The sequence below is a fragment of the Zootoca vivipara genome, chromosome 6 (genome assembly GCF_963506605.1).
Source record: "Zootoca vivipara chromosome 6, rZooViv1.1, whole genome shotgun sequence".
Lineage (NCBI taxonomy): Eukaryota > Metazoa > Chordata > Lepidosauria > Squamata > Lacertidae > Zootoca > Zootoca vivipara.
Window position 1 is genome coordinate 20566135 of NC_083281.1, and position 23422 is coordinate 20589556.

The window sequence follows — 23422 nt, forward strand, 5'->3', positions numbered from 1 at the left end:
TCCAACAAAGATTAAAATACAATAAAATGTCACACATTAAAAACTTCCCTAAATAGGGCTGCCTTCAGATGTTTTCTAAATGTCAGGTACGGTAGTTGTTTATCTCTTTGACATCTGATGGGAGGGCATTCCACAGGGCGGGTGCCACTACCGAGACGGCCCTCTGCCTGGTTCCCTGTAGCTTTGCTCCTTGCAGTGAGGGAACTGCCAGAAGGCCCTCGGCGCTGGATCTCAGTGTCCAGGCAGAACAATGGGGGTGGAGACGCTCCTTCAGGTATACTGGGCCGAGGCCTTTTAGCGCTTTAAAGGTCAGCACCAACACTTTGAATTGTGTTCAGAAACGTACTGGGAGCCAATGTCAGGGTGCTAGAGTGAAATATAGTCACATAAGTCCAAGGGCAGGCACAAATGACCCAGGGTGTCATTTCTCTGGATAACAGCCTTGCTGGATCAAATAAAAAGCCTATCCAGTGCAGCATCCTGTTCTCAGTGTGTGCAACTCAGTGTGAATCAAAGCACCGTGGCTGGGACCAGGAGACTTGGGAGTCCTCAGTAGGCTAACTGGATATTTCATGATGGTTTATGATAAAACTCAAAAGGATAAGCATAAAAAAGTCAGCCCTGAGTGCGAGCCCGAACTGAGCTGCAATGCATGTTAAATTAATTCACTTTCATCTGAGCTGAAGCAGCTCACTGCACTGCTAGTTTCAGATAAATGCCAAAGAACATGGGAGACCCAGCACCAAGCATCTGCAACCAACTGCCATCCCTCCAGGGAGGGAGGCAGGGTTTTAAGTCCTGCCATTCGTTTAGAAGCAGCTGCTGAATCTGCATTTGCTGTATTGCAATGCTTTATTGAATGAGAGAATAACTTGCTCTACAGTGTTGATGCTGTGTCATTGCTAGTGTGGTGTAGTTAAAATGGGGCTGCCCACAAGGAGGAGGGATTAGCAGCAAAACAGCAAAAATGGGAGCTTGTAATGTTGGCAATATTGGGAAAACAAACAGGAAAGCAGTGGGGTGCAACACTTCATACTGTGACATTTTGCTACAGCTCCTACTTGCAACAGAGACCCAGAATCTGAGTGGGAGGCAGTGCGTGCAGAACAGTGAATCGTGCAGAGATGTGGCAGGCAGCCGCCTCTGCAGTTCAAACTCATTTCTTAATTTGTCATAGCCCACTGGACATGTCTGCTATGAATGACCCGAGCCTGCTCTCTGCAACTCACAAAGGACTGAACACATACTTATAAAAGGTGCTTTAATAGTAAAAAGGCAGAGCTGTCAAAGCTCAAAGGAGTACGCGATGATGTCTGAACATCGGAGCAGCGCTTCTCTCTGTATCCCTAGTGGAGTCTGTAGCTCGGAGACCTGGAAGTTCAGGATGTCAATGTCGGATGTTCCAAACAAAGCTGTGACCTTGACCCTCTCGTACATGGTGAATCTGACGGGCTGTCCAGCCATGGCCAGGAGGCTGCGCAGGTAGCGTTCTCGAAGCATCACACGACTTTGCTGCTCCTGCTCCAGGTCTGCTGTGCTCCCAGAGGAGAGGCTGGCAGGACCAAGGGCCTGGAAACGGGGAGAGTTGGGATCGAAGCCGCGGCTTGACCCGTCGGGTCCATGGGGCAGGCGGATGACCGCAACTGGCACCTTCATTGTGCACCCCTGCTGGCAAAGAGGAGAAATGGGTTATACAAATGGCGCCTTGTTTGTGTCAACAGCATTGGTACTCCTAAGGAATATTTTGGGAGGTAGGTGCTTCTATGACTTATAATACATTCTGCCCTCCCATTCGCCTTGCTGAGCAGACCAAGTTCCCTCTATAGTTTAAGCTGTTTGAAATAGACGGCAGGATTTTTTTGCTCTTGTTGCTGTGTTCCATAATCACAAGAGGTATGAGCCTATTTTAATGTTTAAAGAAAAGCTTATATGCTCAAGGAACCTTATGATTCTGCGCTGGTAGAGCGCTGGTAGAGAGAAAACCTCAGATTTCTAGGTCCCGTGGCCTTAATGTCCCTATTTCTCATGCTTAATCAAGATGGCTACAAATTTCACATCCTGTATTCAACTGGTTGATTCAAGGGTGGGTCACAACAGGAGCGCTACCACCGTGCAAATATAAATTAGAAGATTCAAGAAACAGGTCTCCAAATGTGTGTTTGAGTTAAATGCGGGTCATGGGGTGTGAGAAGGTTGAAGACAACTAGCTCTAGGTTCCAGGTGGGTGGTAGGTTGGGGTTTGGGAACCTCAGAGCAAAAGCAGCCTTCCAGCCCCTGCGTCTCCCTCCAGGCTACTCTCTTCTGTCAACCTTGCCCTTAAAGTGCTTTTGCCTGCCTGGACTGTGTCCTACAATGGCGATGAAGCCTTTTGCTAGAAAACCTCTGACCTTCCCACAGCTGGAATGCATCACACTGTACAAAAGGAAAAGTCCCACCTATTGCTCTGCCCAGTTCTGTCTCTGGCCCCGCCCACCACTGGTATGCAGCACGGCTGCTCCCCCCCCCCCCCCGGTTGCCCATAAAAGAATGAAAAATTATTCCAACCCTGTGCTGTAGATTTAGGGGAGAGGTGAGCCACTCACTTGGAATTTTGGGTCACTTCTGCCTTGTGCCAAGGGCAGAACTCTTGCCAGCTGGGAACGTTTTGCCCGCTTCAGCAGCCAAGGCTGCTGGTCTTCAGGCAGCAGAGGGTTAAGCATAGGCTTATGGGGGCCTGTAAACAGGAAGTGCTGCTGCACGAGGACAGCCTGTTTTCCCCTCTGGACGGTGGCGGCACCAACTTGACGCTCCCTCACTGTGCCAACATCCTCTGTGGCGGGCGGCCAAGCCCAGGGTCAGCGGCAAAGAGGATGTTTTGCACAGCGAGCTGGAGAAACAACCACTGGCAGCCAAGGACAACTCTGGTGTAAGGTGGAGAGCAAGAAGGGTTGGCCTGGGCCAGAGATGGATGCTGCTGAATCCAGAGCCTTAGACTTTTAGCCAAGCCTAGCCTCTGCTGGTTACCTAAAATGAATTTTCAGCTCAATGTGCCTGCTTCCTCTCTACAGCATCCTTGGTGGACGGTAGCTTGAAGAAGAGGCGGTTCACCCCTGGAACGATTCGGAATTCCCGAAGTTCCTTGCAACGGGAAACCCGTGACAGTTCACCTCTGTTGGGTTTTTAGTGCAGATGTGCCCCCAAAGGAGGATCGACTCCAAAAAGGCAGGGCAGTACGCACTAGCATTGGAAGAAAGCAGCACGATTCACAGTCCTCTAGGCTCAAAGGACCCAGCCACAGAGCAGCCCATCTGCTGCCTCTCTGCCCAATTCGCCATGCCACTCTTGCCTCCTTCTAGTCGGTTGCCATCGGGTTAGGTTGTGCCATATCTCTGCCGTGGGTGTGATTGCACGAGGGCTGCCTGTCCTCAGATGAGGCCAACTGCTGCATCACTGCCCTCTGGGTCCCAAGACTAGAAGAGGATTGAAGTGGGAGCAGCAGAAGCGGGCTACACGCAGGCATAGTCTGCACCTGCCAGTGTAAAACTCGGGTAGGGAATATACAGTGAGGGGGAAAAGATTGCTGGATTGATTGCGCCTGTTGACAGGTGTCTTTTGTACAGGTACTGTAACGAGCTGGGAGTACAGGTAAGACCTCTCCCTTACAGCAGGTGCTTCTAATCTCAGCTCATTACATACAGTGAAGATACCAGGTAGCCTGACATCTGGCTGGTTGATAGGGGATCAAATACTTATTTCACTCATTATAATGCACATCAATCTCTGACTTTTGTATTCTGGGTTTCTGGGTTTCTTTTCCTGTTGTTATTCTGTCTTTCACAGCTACAATAAACCTACCGTTGAAATTATGGACTGGTCATTTCTTCGTCAGAGGGCAAACGGGCAAATTTAGCAGGGGATCAAATACTTTCCCCCCTCACTGTACATAAACTGGGGGCGAGGGCTCTCTGTTGCAGCAACTGCCACATTGGGTGCAAACCGGGCGTAGTTGAGGGAGGTAGCATGGGTGGACATGCCTTTCCCCAACTTGTAAGTGTACTTTTGACAATAAAGAGTTAACTCCTCATTCTGGACATTCCTTGCCTGACAGTGCTGTGACACTCTCCATGAATCTACTCCATCCTCTTCCAAAGCCATTCAAGTGGGTAGCCAGGACACATACAGGTTCAGCATGCTCTCTGAACCACCTGGTAGGAGACAAAAAGCTCCGTATTTTTCAATTCTGGAGCGCCAGAAAGCTTCCCATGGTTCAAATGGACCACGTACCCTGGAAGCTCCCGCAGAATTTTCCTGGTGTCAGTGGTGGACTCAAAGCACAAGTTGCTGCTCAGGAATGACGGTGGGCTTGCTTAGTGGTCAGGGTCCCCAGCATGAGCATGAAGAAAAGGCATCCTAGAATCACAGAATTGTAGAGCTGAAAGAGACCCCAAGGGTCATCTAGTCCAACCCCCTGCAATGCAGGGATCTCAACTAAAGCAGACATTATACTGCACACCTCCAGCTTAAGGAACTGCAATTCTGCCTTGGGAAAGGACAGTTGAACTGCTGTGCATTCAATCCAGCTTAATGTGCGCCTACAGCCAAGACCTTTTTCCAGCTTAGGCTTCTGGGAGGGAATGCCGCACCCTTCAGCCTTGCTGGAGATTACCTCTCCCCAACCCTTCGCCCAGGTCCCCAACTAGGCCACATTCCTGCACGGTGTGTTTGTTCCAAGAGTCTGCCCTGGGTGATGACCGCAACGCTTCCTCCTGAGGCCCTGTTGACGCGCTCTTTCCACAGACAGCTCGTTCCCGGCGCGTGCTGTCTGGTGGCGGAGGAAGCGCCGGCCCCTGAAAGCCTTCTCCCCCTCTGGCCTGATAAGGACCTGGCCCAGATCTCCTGCACTCCTGGGCAGCACGCCAGGAAGAATGGGGCCTGGGGAGGGGGCAGGTTGGCTGTTTTTCTGGCGAGGCTCGTGCCTTTGGGACAGCACCAGCTTCTGTTTGAACGTGACCTGAGAATAATCACACGTGTTACTTTGAAGGAGGGGGGGGGGGCAGTTAAAGCTACAATGTAAAAGCCTGCATTGACTTTGCAGGCTTGTAAATTGGGCTGCCAGCACAAACGCTGTGAAACTAGCCCTGTGCCAAGCGAAACGTCTGGGTGGGTGACCTGTCCCTGCTTTTCAGTGTGCCTTACTAGTAGCAGGTTGATAAATGTCAGCTCCAGGTGGTAGGCAGCCCAAATGTCAGACTGGAAGGGCCGGCCTTCAAGCAGTGTCAAGTCGCCGATTTTGGCTCATGGTAACAGCACCTTCTGGGTGTTTTTGAAGGCCTTGTTGCTAACCGGGCAGGGGAGAGATGAAGAGTCGGCCAAATTTGGCCACCTCGTGTCCTTGGCCCTGCTGTTAACTGGTGAAGCGGATGTCCCATAATTTTCTGGGGTGGAGATGCAAGTCGCCTCCTGTTCCCCACCTGGGATCAGAGCTGGCATAGCTCTCTCACCTTCCGAGCAGGGCCTGAAGCGAGTGGCGAGTCCAGAAAATGGGCCACCGTGCTGTGCTGGAGAGAGCGAAGAGGCGACAACTCACAACAAACTTGTTTGTTCTGGCTCGGCCTCCTGGCCTGGTTGACATCACATCCTGAAGGCAGCGAGGACGGCACCTCCACAGGCAGGGTGGGCAGAGCCCCAGCACTGTGGAGAAGAGCTGGGAGGCTGGCCGGCCTCTGGCTCACTTGCCGAGCGAGGGAAGCAGGAGGACGGAGGTCACCGGGGAGAAGTGGGGTGGCCATGGGGCAGTTCCCTGGTTTGGGCGACCTGGGAGAAGCAGCAGCAAGGTTGGGAGAGACCTAACGACAAGGAAAAGCTGCTGGATTTGCAGGAGTGGGGAAAATGGATGCTTGCCAACAGCCTCAACCTTTGCAAGTAAGTACTTCTGAGTGGGGCGAGGGGGGGATGGGACATCCACACTGTCAACAACACTTCAGAAAAGCAACACTACCCTCCTTGTGGACGTGCTTAGAGGGCTCTTATGGGCAGTGCTAATTTTACATGTATTAACTGTGGCTTTGTGAAGAGCGTGTCTCAAGATAGCATCCAGCAGCAAGATGCCCTCATGAGAAGCTCCGCCCACTGCCAGTCTGCCTGCCCACCTCTGGCAGAAAACCCACCCGGTCTCCACCCAACTAGTGCATGGTGCCACGTTGAGGGTAAGGCTACAGCCACCATGCAAGAATCTTCCCACATTCATCTGCACAACACCTCAAAGGGTTTGTGCAATCTCCGGGGTACAGCTGACATGAGTGCATATGGTCAAGGCTAGTCACAAATGCCGGCCTGTAGCAAATTGTGCCCATTTCGTGGGTGTTATATGGCAAGCTCTCTGTGCCTCAGTTTCTCTCCTTCATTGGTGGGTTCTCCTCCACTGGAGGTTTTAAAACAGAGATTGGGTAGCCATCTGTCAGGGGTTCTTTAGCTGAGATTTCTACATTGCAGGGGATTGGACTAGATGACCCTCACGGGCCCTTCCAACTCTACAATTCTACGGATGACTTCCTCTGTGGTAAGCTATTGGGAGGGTGAGTGAGACATCAGGCATGATTGCCCACCCCAAGCCTAAGCAAATGGAAGATCAAGGAAGAGCAGGGATGTCAAAACATTAACAAAGGCCAGGACTTTCTCTTATCTACCGCAAAAATCTTTCAAAGGCAAAAGACATGCTCTTGAAACAAAAACAAAAAACGCAGCACACATCACTCTCAATAATCTAACTCGCTTGCTCCAAGAAGCCCCTCTGCCTTCTCGCAACACTTTTTTTTTGGCACTGAAACCCTTTTGCAAAGCAAAATGTGCACTTGATAAAGTCTCAGCAGAGGCATATTTCTTCAGGCTTTCGTACTCACTAAGACCTTTGCTAGCAACCTCCCTGCAGCATCTTGCAGAGACGGTCTGGGAGAAATTTAACACGCATACACTCTCTGAGGCTGTATCCTCATGCCACGGAATTAACTGAACTGCATCAAATTATACTGATGCGCACCATGGGGTAAATTCTCCCCACTACCAGCAGGGGGCACGACGCTAAAAAGGCAACCCAGCTTTTTGACTGGCTCCCTTTAACTATAGTTTAATCTATACATAATCCAAGTCAAATGCATTTTTTGATTCTCTGGGTATTTTTTTTGGGGGGGGGAGTAGAGAGGAAAAGGGAAAAACAACAACCCAGGAAATCCAATTCTGTCTACAAGCCACATTCACCAACCATGTCTTTGTCTTCCCTCTGTCTTCCCCAGTTCCACAATGGTTTCTGGTAACTTGGCTGTTTTGGTGGTCCTGCTTATACCTCTTGAATTCTGGAGATCTGGAGGCCTCCTAGCGGCCTCTCCAGGAACTGCTGGCAAGCATGACTCCACAAAGCAGGTCCCAATCCAAGCCCTCCAAACCATCCTGCTGAGACGCCTGGGCTTGCAACGGCGCCCGGAGCCGAGGGCAGGGTTTGTGGTCCCCCAATATCTTCTGGATCTGTACCAGTTCTGCTTGGGGAAGGCTCCCTCCTCCCTCAAAGAGACAGAGCTTCCCTTCCTGGAGGAACAAGCTGGGAGAGCCAACACCATCCGCACCTTCCACCATGTTGGTGAGCTTGTGATTGCCACATCCGCCTTCAAATTCCACCTTTGGGTAGTTGGGCTGGCTGGGGCCTTGAAAAACTGGTTGGCCCAGGGGTCAGGGTAGCAGCAGAGGGCAGAAAAGCGGGGAAATTTAGTCCAGGCCCTCCAGGTTGCTAGACTACCCACCAACTCCCTGAACATTGGCCATGCCTGCTGCAGTGGCTGATGGGACCTGGAGTCCAACTAAGGACAGCCACAGGCTCTCCATCCCTGAAGTGATTGAACAAAACCGGGAGTCAGGGATGAAGGAGAGGTGGAAAGCTATAGATAAGCAGCTGCACTGCGTAAAGGAAAACAGCAGTAGCTCAGCAGACAGAAACCTTGCTTTGCATGCAGAAGGTCTCAAGTTCAACCCTTGACACCCCCAGTTAAAAGGAAAGCCCCCCCCATTTGCCCAGGTCCTTGGAGAGCTGCTGCCAGCCATAGCTGACAACATTGCAGGGAGTTGCACTAGATGACCCTTGTGGTCCCTTCCAACTCTACAATTCTGATTCAAGAGTTGCTGGTGTTCTAAGGCTGAGCTGCTCGACTCTGAGGGTCAAACACAATTCATCAAGGAGGAAGGAAAGCAAAGCTCCCAAATGCCAAGATATTTCAAGAATGCCCTCATGCTCTGCTTACTTAAGGAAGTTCCCTTATTTTTTCCCTCTTGGTTTTTGGGAGGTGTATGATTTGCCTTGGGATATAGCGCCACCTGCAGAGCAAGCAAGGCAACAGGGCCACACACAGGGTAGGAGGTGCTTCCATTATCAGCAGAGCCAGGAACCCTGCACCACCTCAGGCAAGGACGTGTCACTTCACAGAAAGGGATGCCAAGATACGTTTATATATATATATATATATATATATATATATATATATATATATATAAACAGGCCAAGAAGAAAGTGCAACACATTGCACAGCCACAAACAAGCATTCTCTTTTATTTAAGAAGTTAGAACAATAACTTTGAGACAAATGACAGGGAACAGCTGCTGCCTTCCTAAGGTGCTTGGGAGCTGCTTAGAAGCATCTGGCTGAATGCAGGGGACAAAACAGAACAGACTAGATGTGACACTTGTTTGGATGCAGGAAGGCAATTCCTGCAGTCCTGGCGTGGGCAGCCTTTGTGAATGTTGCTGAACTACAACTCCCACCAGACCCAGCAAGCATGGCCCATGGCCAGGGGCGATGGGAGCTGTAGTTCAGCAACATCTGCAAGGCCAAAGCTTTCCCACACCAGCCCCCAAACACTCAGTCCTCAATCCCTTTCCGACTTCTGTTTCACATCTAGAGGATCCGGAAAACACCCCTGAAGCCGTAGATGGTTCGTTCTACTTCCTGTTCAACCTCACCTTGCTGCCTGTGGAAGAGGAGCTGACCGCCCTGGAGCTGCGCCTGTACCACTCACAGAAGGAAAGCAGGGGTTTCAACATCAACATATACCACGCAATGGGCCCCCAACTCGTTTCTGGAAACAAGAGCAGTCTCCTCCTGGCTCGCAAATTCTTGGCTCCCAAGCAGCCCAAGTGGGAGAGCTTTGACGTGACCGCTGCTTTCCAGAGGGCTGAGGGCCAGAGGCGCCACCTTGGATTTCTCATTGAGGTGGAGCACCCCAATGGCAGCCATGAGCTTCATCAACACCAGGCTCCGCTTCGTGCAAGGCGGTCTCCAGGAGAGAAGGAGGCCCAGTGGGCTCTAGAAAGGCCGTTGCTGGTCACCTACAGTCACGACTGGAGGGGGCAGCCTTTGACTCGTGGGAAGAGACAAAGCAGGAGCCAGCCGGGTGGGCTAACCCAGAAAGGAGGCCGAAGAGCGCCCAAGGGGCCAGCCTCCCGCAGCAAACGCAAAGGCCTGAAGCCCAAGGCCAAAACCAGCACAAGGTGCCGGAGGCACCGCCTGTTTGTGGATTTCAAGGAGGTTGGGTGGAACGACTGGATAGTTGCCCCTAGCGGCTACCATGCTTTCTACTGCTCCGGGGAGTGCCGGTTCCCGCTGGCCGACCACATGAACTCCTCCAGCCACGCTGTGGTGCAGACCATGCTGAGCTCGGTGAACTCCAGGGTGCCCAAGGCGTGCTGCGTCCCAACGGACCTCAGCCCCATCGCTATGCTCTACCTGGACCAACACGACATGGTGGTCCTGAAGACGTACCAGGACATGGTGGTGGAGGGCTGTGGGTGCCGGTAGAAACCACAGAGCAGGGATAAGCCTCCTCTCAGGTAACCCAAGCAGAGAGCTTGGAACCGACACGAGTATTTCTTCAGGCAACATGGAATTAATGTATGGAACTTCCTACCACAAGAAGTGGGGACAGCCAGAAGATTAGATGGCTCAGCTATGAGATATACGGGACTTCTGTGCATAGAGGCAGCATATGACTTAACACCAAGCACCAGAGGCAAACAGGCAAAGGCTATCACCAGCTTGTTGTACGAGACAGATGTACCTTGCCTCATATTCTCATATTCTTATCATGCCTCATCAACTTCTCCATACGGATGAATAGCTGCTGCTGTTGTTTTAAACTGTGATGACCTTTAGTTGAACAATAAATGAGAAAGCTACCAAGCCTGTCACAGAGAGCATCCTTAAGCCAAGGTGAAAACTTTGTGATGATGTGGTTGCCACTAAAGGCGAATTCACATGACTAAGAGAATCAGCAGCAGACATTCCTGAAAAGACGATTCGGGAGAGCTGGCTGACTTTTCACACATTGTTTATGGGGAACCTGTGGCTCTTCAAACTTGCTGGACTCCCAGCTCTCATGGGCCCCAGGGCTGCACAGCCAATGGCCCTACAACACTTGAAGAACCACAGGTTTCCCCGACTCCTGCTCTAAGATAGAAGCTCTCTGTCAGAGTGCTTATCCGGTAGAGGAGAGCAGTGGTTGTCAATTCTGCTGGAACTGACATTTTGGGTGAAAAAATGACCGATGTGTGCTCCCAGCAGCTGTTGTGTGAAACATGTAGCCCTCCCTAACACTTTACAGCAGGGATGCGGATTCCAATCCAATCTCCATCAGCTCCAGCCATCACTGCCACTGGCCAGGAATTACAGAAGGTGTGCTCCAGCAGCATCTGAAGGGCTGATGGGTTCTCCACCCTTGCATTAAGAGTCTAATACCCCTGGGGGTTGTTTCTAAGCAGAGGGGCATCCTAAACCTTACTGCACCAAATGTGTGGACAAAAAGGCAGCAAGAGACTGACACAAGAGAGCAGGTGGTCCATATCTTATTGGTGGGGAGTCAGCACTTTCTTCTGACCAGGGTGGATTTGATTTAAATCAAATCGATTTAAATCACTAGTCAGTAAGACTTGGTTTAAATCATTTTTTTTTACAGAAAGACTCATTCTTGGTGGTATAATCTTAATATTTACAACCAGATGAAGGTTTCATTTTTGGAATAATAAATTTTCAGTGTACAGTGGAACCTCGGTTTATGAACACCTCGGTTTATGAATTTTCGGTTTATGAACACCGTGGACCCATCTGGAACGGATTAATTCATTTTCCATTACTTTCAATGGGAAAGTTCGCTTCGGTTTATGAACGCTTCAGTTTATGAACAGACTTCCGGAACCAATTACACCCATGCTTCAGTTTATGAACGCTTCAGTTTAAGTACTCTGCGGACCTGTCTGGAACGGATTAATCCACTTTCCATTACTTTCAATGGGAAAGTTCGCTTCAGTTTATGAACGCTTCAGTTTAAGTAATCTGGAACGGATTAATCCACTTTCCATTACTTTCAATGGAAAAGTTCGCTTCAGTTTATGAACGCTTCAGTTTATGAACAGACTTCCGGAACCAATTGTGTTCATAAACCGAGGTACCACTGTACACAATTATTACACAAAGATCCCTATTTTGCTCACAAGGTTGAACTTTCATTTTTACTGCTTCACACTTAGCTACATATGCAGATCTATTCCATTCAAAACAATCTATTCATTGAACCTCTTGGAACTTAGTATTTGGTAAGGGGTTGATTCTGTGTACTGTATATAAATTTGCAAAGGAACAATGGGATTAAAGTTTTTTCCTCAACTCTGTATGTTTATTTTATAACATTTTTCCTGTGAAGAGAAGGCATGTTATCTCAAATTCACACTTTTGAGAACTGCAAAAACAAGCACCTGTGATAATATCTTCTCATTAGAAAAGTTATCCCAAATAATCTTACAGAAACCTCTGGAAGAGCATGACATTGTGAATGGATTAATCGAATTAATTTACCTAAAAATTTAAACACTGCATATAAAACCTCAGGCTACATAATTAAAAACAAATCCTTATTTCCTGAATAATGGTATTTGGACTATAATGTAACTTAAATAGAAAACCATCTTTAGAAAGATTTTTCCTCCAAAAGCATTTCATTTTAAAAATCCAATTTAATTTTTTAAAAAATCCAATTTAAATAAAAAAACCAATTTCAATAAAAATATTTAAATTAAAAATAATAATTGATTTTTATCCACCCTCCTTCTAACTACATATACCGAAAAAGCACCTTGTTAGTCATTGCTTCTAAGCCCCTACTTGGTGTCCCAAGGCAGGTCTCAAGTTCTGCTTCATAGCATGGAAAGGGGCAAAAAGCTCTGAGGAATGTGGTGGTGAGAAATGTAGCACTCAACAGGAAAATGGTGCATTTTAGTGCATTGTTTTAAGTCAGCCTTCTCCAAACTGGCACACACCCACACCCAATGTTGTTGGTCTACAATGGGATGGTGAAAGTTGTAATCCAAAAAATCTGGAGGCCACTTGACTGGCGAAAGTTTTTCAAAGGGCACAAGATTTCTACTTTTGTGTCCATAAAAAAAATGTATGCAATGGTGAAATAAACTGTACAGCTTTTGATGATGTTTTTCTTCTTTTAAAAAAGATTAAATATGGGTGTAAGAAAATGGGCTAAGATGTAACATTGAAGCTTTATGAAAGAGATGTCAGAGTTAATAGTGCACTCCAAAGTAAGTAATGTAGAGAGTCAGAGCCAGTATCATGTGAGTGGATTCCAGTTTACAGGTATGAAATGGGCTGGGCAGGATGCAAGGCTTAGCACAGCAAGAAAACATTTCTAAACACTTTTACCCCACCTTCCTGTCATTAAGACATCCAAGGAAGCTATGAACGCTAAAGGGTGGACACTGAAAAACCACACTATCAAAAACACATCAGAGTGAGAAACTAAACCAAATGCGAATCAGGGCAAGAATAAATAAATTAACCAGAGACCCAGGAAGTCTTAGCATTGGAAGAGCTTTTGAGAATCAGAAGCTGGGTAGATCCAATCAATAATATAAAAGTAATACATGTTGTAATTAAAAAATAAAATAAAACCTGAATAACATGCTTCTTACTATTAAACTTTAAAGAATACAGACATATATTAAAACTGAATCATGTCCTCTCTCTTATATAGCTTGAACAATGTTACATTGTTTTAATATTAAAAGCAACTGAGAGGAAAGCATTTTATTATGAAGGTTAACCAACATAATGGGCACAATGGGCCTTGATTAATGCGAGTTTCCTATTGCACCGTAGCAAATAACCACATACCTTGGGCTACATATGCATATATATATATATATATATATATATATATATATATATATATTGTATAATCAGTGCTTTTTCTGGGGAGACGAAGGGGTACACATACCCCTAAACATTTTGTGAATCTTTGCACTTTTGTTCATTTACTGTATTTATTTTTCCCGATTTGAACTATTAAATGGTGATTTTATTGAGTCAAAATGAGAGTACCCCTAAACATTTTTAAAAGAAAAAAGCACTGGCTATAATATTTTTCTCCATCCCCTACATGGGTTAGTTTATAATCTGGCCTTAGCCACCAGGCTGGGAGTTATAGTCCAAAACAGGGTTTGGGAATTGCTAGTCTGTGGGCCAAATTTGGCTCAACCCAAGTTGCCATTTCCCCCGAACCGCCCCCACCTATCCCATACCTTACGATCCGCTCCATGACTGAGTTCCCCAGAAAGCAGCCTTGAGCTTCGCCTTGTCATGACGCCAGGCCCAAACGCTTCCATTCCATTACCTCAAATTTAATAGCTTCCCTCCGTCCATTATTTTCCTCCCACATCCTGTATTAAGCTAAAAACTCTTTGAAAACAGACGCTCCTCTCTCTGGCCATAAATCTTGCCTCTCAGTTATGAAACAATTCAGTTAACGCCGACTAACCTGCATAGGCCTTGGTTCGGTGTCGCTCAAATCGTCATGGCAACCCCAAACCGTTCCGCTCAAAATTGCGGGCCTCAAAGCACTCAGCACGTTGGTGGCCGGGACAGGAAGAAGCAGCCTCTTCACCCGGAAATACATTATTATGAGCGGACGACAAGCCGTTCTTCCCTTGTCGTCTTTTTTTTTTATAAGGTCCCCTCTGGTAATAGGAGGACTGGGAACTCTATAACTCTGCCCTGTATGCCCCTAGGCGGCGGCGGAGATGTGCCTCCACCCCACCTGCCGCTCCTCCTAGCGATTGGTGGGATGAAAGATGAAAGGGAAGCGCGTGATCCTTACGTCATGATCAGGAGGCCCTCCGTGTTCCGCCATTCCCTTTCTCGCAATCAGCACATTCGAGGACACCCATCCTTCCATTTCCCTCTTCGCCGCTTAGGCAGGAGGATGCGTACACGACTAATAATAATAATACAATATTTACTTTTTGCTGCCCCACGTGGAAAGCCGCACTGGCAGGTTTATCCCGCCCCGCCCCGCCCCCCCCCTCACTCGAGGCTGCTGTTGTCGAAAGTGCAGTAGCTGAAAACCATCTCGCTGTCGCATGGCGAAAGGGAAGGTGGGGGCCGAGAGTGAGTGTGGGAAGGAAAGGAGGGGGCAAGGTTGGCTGCGTTTTTTAAAAAACAACCACCGCCGTCCGCCGGTCCACCAATCCGAGCGCCGGAAACGGGGGCACGTGACCCTGTCGGCTCCGAGCGTGAGGTGGGTGTTTTGCCAGAGGAGCTGCCGCCGCTGAGGGAGACGAAGGTAGAGCCGCCACTGCCGCTGGGTAGCCGAGGGAGGGAGAAACCCCGCGCGGAGGCTCCTGTGAGCGCGGAGGCTGTTCCACCCGCACGCGTGGAAAGGGCCTCGGCGGATGCGCAGGCCGCTGGCGTACTCGCTGCTGGCGGCGGCGGCGAAAGAAGACGACGACGAAGACGAGGAGGCTTCTCTCGGGTCCGTCCCTGGCTGAAGCGGCGGCGGCGCGGGAGGGGGCCGCTCGCTCGGGACGGGCCTCTCTCTCTCGCGCGCCTTTGCTCTCCCTCCTCAGCCTCGCCGGGTGCGTATTTGCCTCGGCTCAGGCAGCCCCGCCAGCCCTCTCCTCTTCCCCTTTCTGTCTGACCCAGCCACCACCAAAGCCCTGAGCCAGAGGATCAGCAAAGGCCCTCTTACCCCTCAGCAACTGACGAAGAGCCTTTCTACGACTTTCCATCACTAATCACGGTTTATCTATCCCACCCCATAGCCTGGATATCTTGATAGGCATCGCCTTTCCTCCAAAAGGATATCGTTTATGTATACTTTTGCCATCTCCCCCAGCACACGCACACTGAAAAAGAGAGCGGGCACTCACCTTGTTCCTTTTAAACGCTTGGCAGAGAGTCCCTACTTACCCGTGAGGCATTAATTGCTCTCTGGTTCTTACCACGCATACCCAGGCACACGTTTCTGTAAAAGCAGGGCAGCTGCGAGGTTTATTTCCCTCTGCAGCTTGACACTAGTCCTTTTAGCCTTCTTCTGCCAGCTATTCCCGTTTATGCTGCAGGTGTTTTTAGTCTACACGTACATAAGCCTCCCACACTACTCAGACAGGACTATTTCCTGTTACGATAACTCTTGCTTTCTCAAGGAACGTGTGCATTTCTTTTCCTGGGCCTCTGGAGCAGACGTTGGCCCCATTTTGTTTCTTTTCTGTTGGACCTCTTTCTATTCTGCAGGTGTTAGTTCCAATCAGTCCTTCTTCAACCAGTATACTAACACTCCATTGTTTATCCCTACTGGGTAAAAACGTAACAGGCAAGGGAGCATTCAACATTTTCCCGACCAGCAAAATATTTCCGTGCCCTGCCAAATCTTTGCAGAAATTGACCCAAGCCCAGTTAAAGTAGTGCCCTTTTTGTCTTGCTCTCATAGCAATCGCTTTCCTCCAACCCTAAGTAAATGTTCTTTTTTTTTAGTTCCAAAAAGGCAGGGGTCCTCCCTGCATCCTCCTCCAGTTGATCCCATTCATCATTCATGGTCTCATTGCACCCTTGTTGGGAGGAAAGGGTCTGGAGACCTTGGGAGCCTTTTCTTGCCAGGTGAGGGAAGGTGAAAAAGAGACAGGAGGTGACCCCTCAGTAATGACTCCATGAGAAGGGAAGAAGGAGAGCTCTCCCTGACAGAAACCTATCACGCTTGCCTGGCCATGGAGTGTGTACAAGTCTCCCCCATGCAGCAGCAACAAGGGAAAGCTGCTGAGGGGGACCACCTCATGCTGCTGCTGCCACCTCCTGCTGTGCAGAAGGAAGAGGAGGGTCTGCTAAGGGCTTCTGATCCTTGGGCTGTCTCTCGAGTGGACGGCAGTCAAGGTGGGACAAAACTTCAAGAGGCTTTGGACTTTTCAGCACATCTTCAGAATACAGAAAACCTCACGCACAGCCCTCCCACGCTAGGGAGCCATCCTGGCAGAGAGATGGTGGGCAATTCTACTGCATGTTCTTCAAAGGAAGATTTGAAAGATACAGAGCACTGTGATTTGGCAGACGAGCAGTTGCAGCCATCGGGGAAAGAGACTTTGAGCCATCCACTACAGGAAGAGTTGCTGGGAAATAAGGTGGCCTGTAATAATCCTCCTTTGGTCACAGCTGCCGGAGAATGCCTTACGGTTGCTGAAAAATGTTCTCAACAGAACAACTGTTTGCAGGAAAAATTGGACTCCTCTTCCCAGAACTGTTGTTTAGGCTTGGAAGCAACAAGTGGAGAGAGTCCAGAAGATGACCAAACAAGCCATGGTTCTCTGTCTGCTGATGATGGGAAACTGAAACCTGGTGCAAAACATGTCACATTTCCTTCCGATGAAGACATTGTGTCTGGGGCTGTGGAACCCAAAGATCCTTGGCGTCATGGTAAGCAAGTTCCAACTTCTCTAGAGACCTTTTCCCCTTCTTGCTGCTGGACTGGACTTGTCCAAGCCAGTCCCTTTATTCAGAGGATTGGCAATTGGTTTATAGTATGAGAACTGAATATTTCCTTTTATCTTTGTTAGTCACTTATCTACCAAAAGCTCTCAACGCGTCTTATGATCAAGGTTTACAAACACAAAGCTATGCAATCCAATTAAAAATAAGTGCATGCTATAAAAGCAGAAAGCCGATACAAGGTGAACTAGGAAATAACAAAGCAATAGGCATTGACCTGCTCTTGAAAAGAGGAACATATTTCAGTTGTCAGACTAAGTTCTAGAACAGCCATCCCCAACCTGGTGCCCTCAAGATATTTTGGATTACAATTCCCATCAGCTCCAGATGGTGCAGGCATGCTGCTAATGTTCCCATTTTATGGCTGCAGAACTGAACTGTGTCCAAGGTCACTCATTGAATTGGTGACTAAGCACAGAATTGAATCTGGGGCTCCAGGTTCATGTCTGATATTCTAAGCACATGGGTTGATTCAGACAGAATGCCAAACTAATTTGCACTCCCCCCTTCTTTGAGTAGACTGTGAGTAGAAATACAGAACCTTCTGCTTTTGATTAACCACAGCTTGCCATGTTGTCTAAATCTGGACAAACTGGTTCATCTAAACTGTGGATAATGGAAACAAGGAAACTTCCAGGCATAGCAGTGCTAACTGTTGTCACTAACAGTGGTTAAGATGAACCATGGTTAGGGTTTGGACAATATAATGTGGTTGATCTAAAACAGAAGTCTTCTTTCTGTCTTCTAGAGGAGGCTAGGATAGGAAAGAAGCATGTGACCCTGGGTTGGAGAAATTAGGCTTATTCTTGTAGTGCTAAACTATGGTTTAGTATTGCATTCAGTATGCATTGTCGAGTTTTGATAGCTCCATTAAAAATACATTATCTAGGTTCAGATATTTTTTTAAAAAAAAGCTAAATGGTGAAGTATTATTATTGTTATTGATAATTCCTATCACTAGTTGGGATTATTGCGAATGCATTATCATTGAGCATTTTTCAATAATGAAGAATACTGTAGTATTATGCACAGGACTAAAAAGCTTATGAATGCCTGGTTGATAATAATGTTACATTGGTGGTAAGAATATTTCATTCCTGAGCATGTCCTATTACATGTGTATTTTTTCCTCTTTCAATTTACACATTCCTTGGAATCTAAAAGCCTGATCCCAAGATTTCTTATGGATAGCACATGGGTACATTTGGATGGTGCATACCACAAGTGTTCTGTGGCAGAGCATGATGTTAGGATTGTGTTGCACGTATGCATGCTGTGCAAGTGCGTTTTTTGCACGTTTTGTATGCCATTTTAATAGGTCTTTTCAAAGGATCTGTCTAACCTTGGATTATTATGTTTGCATTGGGAGCTCTTGATCTCCCTCCAAAGCACTTTTCTTCTTGTTGGTTTCTCCCCCCCCCCAACTTGTAATAGCATCTGAGTCGCTCTAGTTTTTCCGAGGTTGTATTGGAGTTTTAAAATTTACATATGATATTTTTGACGATACCTGTGCTGATCTTCCAGAACTGAGAAATAGTGTCAGAGTCAACTTAATAGGTGTGCAAGCAGGAGTCAACACAGCAAGTCCCACTAGCACCAAGGGGCTTGCCTACCCCTGCACTCCCATAGTCTCTGAGGGGTTGTTGGGAAAATCCCCATAATAGCACATGGAAGCAGCAGAGTAGAGAGAAGAGTGTTTCATCCGGCAAAGAGAAATGCTTGCACTGACAAAACTATCCTAATAGTGTGATGTTTAATTCCACCCATGAATTGGCATACTCAACAGGAATGTAAAGTTGTCCCAACTTTTTCTTTACTTTCCCTGAAGCCTTTGTTTTGAGATAAGTGGATGTTTAGAGATAAGTGGAGCTTAAGAAAGTAAATGAATGCATTTACACTTGTTGAGCTCAAAGGAAAATATGTGTAAATACTTTTATTAGGAACGCCAGGTGTATGTACAGATGTTAGGAGAAGGAGAATGACCCTGTGGTCATTTTTCTGTCCCCAAGTGCGTGGTTTGCCTTACCTACCATAGATTCATAGAACTACAGAGTTGGAAGGGACCATGAGGGTCAAGTCCAACCCCCCTGCAATGCAGGAATTTCAGCTAGATCCTACATAACAGATAGCCATCCAACCTCTGCTTAAGAACCACCAAGGAAGGAGAGTTAATCACCACTCAAAATTTGCCAGGTTTCAGATGCACTTTGCACCTGGCTATTGGCCACTTTCAACCAAGTGAAGGTGCCAGGGCACCAGGTTGGTGCCTGAGGTCTCCACCATGCTTCTAGCATCCTTGTATCTCGACTGTTTTCACACACTAATACCCTATCCTGTGAAATTCTATCTGATATATTTTATCTGCGTTATCAGAATGAATTTCAGGAACCAAAAAGTTATATTGGAAAATAGGACGTTGAACCGCCTGGCCCCAAAATGATAACTAGGCATTCCATTTTGGTGACTGTAAGTCTGCTTTTAGGAGCTGTTTGGTGCCTAGCTTATATATCTGAGTTTCCAACACGAGGAGTCTGTTCTACCGTTGAACAGCTCTTATTATCAGAAAGTTCTTCCTGATGTTTAGCCAAAATCTCCTTTTTGTAACTTAAATCCATTGGTTTGGCTTCTAGCATCTGAAGCAGGAGAAAACAAGCTTGTGCCATCCTCCATGTGACAACCCTTTATATATTTGAAGATGGCTATCATATCTCCTCTGTCTCCTCTTTGCCATGACTTCACTTGATCTAGACACTAGATGCAACCTAGAATAGCATTAGCTTTTTTTGTTGCTGCATCACACTGTTGACTCATGTTCAGCTTGTGGTCTACTAAGACCCCCAGAGAGCAGTTTTGATGGGCTCACACCAGATGTGGATTTTTATAATTAATTTGTGGTAAGTTAGATGTAACAGGGGAGGAAGTGTATGTGACAGAACAGTTGTGGTCTCATAAATTATATTACTTTCAATGAACCCCTTAACATTTGGCCAGTAGGACAAGACTTGAAATGATAGTTTATAGGCAATTTCCATAGTAAACGCATTGCATACTGGAGAATGAATACACATTTGATTGCTTTATGCATAAAGCCAAACTACAGCTGCATCTTTATTTTACATTCTCACTGCTCCCTTCATGTTCTCCTCAATTACTTATTTCCTCTTTCACACAAACCAGTAACAGTTGGAATTAGGTTTGCAGCCTTGGTTTAGGGTGAAAAAACAATCTATAATTTACTGATTTATGTAACTGTAACGGTAACTAGTTTTCATCAGTACTGTACTTAATATAGTTAGAAAAACTTATACATAGCATAATCAGAACAGTGTACATAAAAGCAATACTTAACTAACTGCAGAAGTTAACTAGCTGAAGCAGAGAAGATGAAAGGAAAGTGCAGAGGACAAGAGTCCTTCTCATGGTGCCAAACCATAGTTTGGTGTTACAACTGAAGCCATGGTCATGATTTTACATTAATGTCAAATGTTTGTCTGTTTGTTTTTTTAGTGGGGGGGGAGGCTGCAGACCATAATTGTATCATGTTGTATTCTATTAGGGTTGTCTGTAGACCAGATACAGTACAGGCTTTTGGCTGATTGATATCAAATGCCCTTTTAAAATGTGTTGGGGGGGTATTATTGGATTGTTCTTGTTTTTATTATGTATTTTGTGTTTTTATATTGTGATTTTTTTCCCTTATGAACTGGCCTGAGACCTGCGGGTATAGGGCGGTATACAAATATAATTACAGTGGTACCTCAGTTTACAAACACAGTTGGTTCCAGAAGTCTGTACTTAACCTGAAGTGAACTTTCCCATTGAAAGTAATGGAAAGTGGATTAATCTGTTCCAGATGGTCCGTGGAGTACTTAAACTGAAGCGTACTTAACCTGAAGCGAACTTTCCCATTGAAAGTAATGGAAAGTGGATTAATCTGTTCCAGACGGGTCCACGGAGTACTGAACCTGAAGCATACTTAACCCGAGGTATGAGTGTAATTGGTTCCGGAAGTCTGTGCTTAACCTGAAGCGTACTTAACCTGAAGCGAACTTTCCCATTGAAAGTAATGGAAAGTGGATTAATCCGTTCCAGACAGGTCCGCAGAGTACTTAAACTGAAAATACTCAAACCAAGACGTACTTAAACCGAGGTATGACTGTAATGTAATGAGAATAATAAATGTTTCAGTTGTGCATTGGGTTGAGGATGATGAGTTTGTGGAGTGTTAAAAGACAACAACCCACTTACAGTATTTAGGCAGAAAACACAATAGACAGAAATGGCAATATCTGCTTGATTCCCCCCCCCCCAATCATTTCTGACCCTTTAGAGTGGCCACCTATTAGTTTTCGAACACATCTTTACAAGCATGTGGTTTAAAAACTATAATGAAGAGTGACACCTATCCATAAGGAAATGCTGCTTGTTGGTGGTGGGACTTCATTGAGGCAATAGTTCCCTGTTCTGCTAGTAGACATGCCTGGTGGCTACAGATACAGTCACAACACAATTACATCCTGTATCACTCAGTGGAGCCAACCAGTGTCTGTGCCTACATGTAAGGAACCCTGGGCTAGGCAATTTTCTGGTTTCATTGAAGTCAGTAGATCAAGTTTCCCTTGCAGCTCTTTTTGCTTTATTGCTTGTTTATTGGATTTCTTGCCCGCCCTTCACCATAAAGTCTCATGAGGTATGCAGGAGTTGTAATGTATACACAGAGATCCTGTAGTAGCCATGGCCTTCCCAGTTGGTACAGCAGTTAGCTACACTTATTCCTCTGCATGATCTAAGCCACCTCCACTAGAAGTGGAGCAGGAGAATACTCTGAAAATACTGTGTGTGTATCAAGAAACCCCCAGAGCTCTTAGTAATTATGAGAGAGATTGTATGTTTGTTGCACAGTGCCCGTATGTTGTGGGTCATGGTGCTTTGTTGCAGATGGCTGTGTGGCTTAATTGAAGTGGTTGTCATATAAAAGCTGTGATTGATTCAAACAGGGACAGTTGGAGCTGTTAATTTCGCTTTCAATATCAAATGCCCCTTTAATTCGGATTATAGCAGCAATGCATGCACATAACACTTGTACTCGGCCTTTGCTCAGGTTAATGGCATTTCAGAGCCCCTTGCTATAAATTCCTGTTCAGTTCAGGAATCTGGGGCTTGCTCTCTGACGGATTCTGCACTGCCTTCTTGAAAACAAATGTATTTTATTTGCATGTGCCAACAGTTCTGTTGGTAGTCGAACATTGTTTTTGTGGGAAACTTTTTCCCTATCTTATTTGTATACCTGCTCCAGTTTCAGTCTGTTTTCACTGATGCTAGTTTTAACTACTTATATGGTTTTGCAGTGTTTATATTTAGGCTGAAAGTAAAAAATGCAGGACTGAAAGGGGGAAAAGGAACCTCAAACGTGCACATAAGATAAAATTGCCAATACATTTGGTGTAAAAATTCTTCAGGGGCAACTATAAAAACTAGAAACATGGAATCATAGAATTATAGAGTTGGAAGGGACACCAAGGGTCATCTAGTCCAACCTGCTGCAATGATTTGAAGTCCTCAATTCAAATTTTGCCTCTGTCTCAAATTCACTGCATTTTCTTGGTGAAGTGTCCCTCAACATCAGCACCTCTCAACTACAGCACCCCTCAACTACCATATGAAGATACTATACAGTACTGTCTTGCCTTACAGGATTGCTGTAAGTATATCTTGGGTATTGTTCTGAAGTGCTTTGAACCCTGTGATGTACAATATGCATACATTTGTATTTTATGACTTGGAGAAACATAGCAGGATCTAAGGCTTTGCTGCTGCTTCCTCTGACACACAGCAGTGGAAGAAGGGAGTAAAAGAAGTGGGTGGTAGTTCTAGGCCAGGGGTCAACAACCTTTTTCAGCCATGGGATGGTCCTCCGTCCCTCAGACCATGTGGTAGGCTGGACTATATTTTGGGGGGGGGGGAAAAGAACGAATTCGTATGCCCCACAAATAACCCAGAGACGCATTTAAAATAAAAGGACACATTCTACTCATGTAAAAACATGCTGATTCCCGGACCGTCCGTGGGCCGGATTTAGAAGGCGATTGGGCTGCATCCGGCCCACGGACCTTAGGTTGCCTACCCCTGTTCTAGGCTATATGTGGGTGGCCATCCCTGCCTAACTTAACCTGCAAAGGCTGAGCTAAGACACCGAGTCACATGCATGCAAGGTGATTTGTGAAAAAGCAGCCTTCCTTTCATTATGCATTCTCACTGCTTCCTATTATATGACAAACCTTCAGCTCGCACTCCCACACCCTTCAGTTGCTTTCAACAAGAGAGGGGAGGTATCCTCTTGGCACATTATGCAAATGATATGTGACAAGAAGAAAGCTTTTCATGTGTTTGTCTCCACTCAGGGCGTATCCAGAAATCCATCAGTTGGTTTCACATTGGCACACAGGTCACACATCCTACCCATGCAACTTGTGTTGTGCCATGGGTTGGTTGCAACAACAGCATGCCAGCTAGGCACAAAGCTTGCCCTGCAGTGTGCTCTTCTCACTGTGTCAGTTGCACATGCAGGGGCCAAAGCAGTGGTTCTTTTATTT

The 23422-nt window shown here is 46.6% G+C and overlaps 3 protein-coding genes and 1 long non-coding RNA gene across 10 annotated transcripts in view; 3 read left to right on the top strand and 1 right to left on the bottom strand.

Annotated features, from left to right (window-relative positions):
• Nucleotides 1-13968, bottom strand: GEMIN7 (gem nuclear organelle associated protein 7). 3 transcript variants are annotated; one of them, XM_035117122.2, is made up of 2 exons: nt 13834-13968; nt 1-1665 (listed from the first exon to the last, which is right to left on the bottom strand). In XM_035117122.2, exons 1-2 carry the CDS (start codon nt 13837-13839, stop codon nt 1285-1287), a joined length of 387 nt encoding a protein of 128 aa, XP_034973013.1. In that variant the 5' UTR covers nt 13840-13968; the 3' UTR covers nt 1-1284. The 3 variants fall into 3 exon arrangements, with proteins under 3 accessions (XP_034973013.1, XP_034973011.1, XP_034973010.1); XM_035117120.2 differs by lacking the exon at nt 13834-13968 and adding an exon at nt 13598-13813; XM_035117119.2 differs by lacking the exon at nt 13834-13968 and adding an exon at nt 2583-5092.
• LOC118085958 (bone morphogenetic protein 2) lies at nt 5643-11046 on the top strand. Its single transcript, XM_035117117.2, has 3 exons — nt 5643-5901; nt 7269-7609; nt 8920-11046. The coding sequence occupies exons 1-3, from the start codon at nt 5873-5875 to the stop codon at nt 9813-9815; spliced, it is 1266 nt and encodes a 421-aa protein (XP_034973008.2). The 5' UTR covers nt 5643-5872; the 3' UTR covers nt 9816-11046.
• Nucleotides 13969-14483: 515 nt separating the features above from the next.
• Nucleotides 14484-23422, top strand: part of PPP1R37 (protein phosphatase 1 regulatory subunit 37) — a 56662-nt gene continuing 47723 nt past the window's right edge. For 2 of the 5 annotated variants that reach the window (XM_060275587.1, XM_035117126.2), the window contains exon 1: nt 14486-16757. In XM_060275587.1, coding sequence (XP_060131570.1) covers nt 16001-16757 — 757 coding nt within the window. In that variant the 5' untranslated portion in view covers nt 14486-16000. Of the gene's footprint in view, nt 16758-23422 lie in introns of all 5 variants that reach the window. The other 3 variants (XM_060275584.1, XM_060275586.1, XM_035117124.2) reach the window with 3 other exon arrangements.
• Nucleotides 16768-22783, top strand: LOC132592287 (uncharacterized). The gene is made up of 2 exons (XR_009557724.1): nt 16768-18114; nt 18291-22783. It is a non-coding gene; the product is annotated as an uncharacterized LOC132592287 (long non-coding RNA).

Coding starts and splice junctions, on each gene's coding strand:
- GEMIN7 (XM_035117119.2), bottom strand. CDS start 2,699: ATGCTTAACCCTCTGCTGCCTGAAGACCAGCAGCCTTGGCTGCTGAAG. Junction 1,666..2,582: donor GAAGTGACCCAAAATTCCAA/GTGAGTGGCTCA, acceptor CTTTGCCAGCAG/GGGTGCACAATGAAGGTGCC.
- LOC118085958 (XM_035117117.2), top strand. CDS start 5,873: ATGCTTGCCAACAGCCTCAACCTTTGCAA. Junction 5,902..7,268: donor AACAGCCTCAACCTTTGCAA/GTAAGTACTTCT, acceptor TGTCTTCCCCAG/TTCCACAATGGTTTCTGGTA. Junction 7,610..8,919: donor CCGCACCTTCCACCATGTTG/GTGAGCTTGTGA, acceptor TTTCACATCTAG/AGGATCCGGAAAACACCCCT.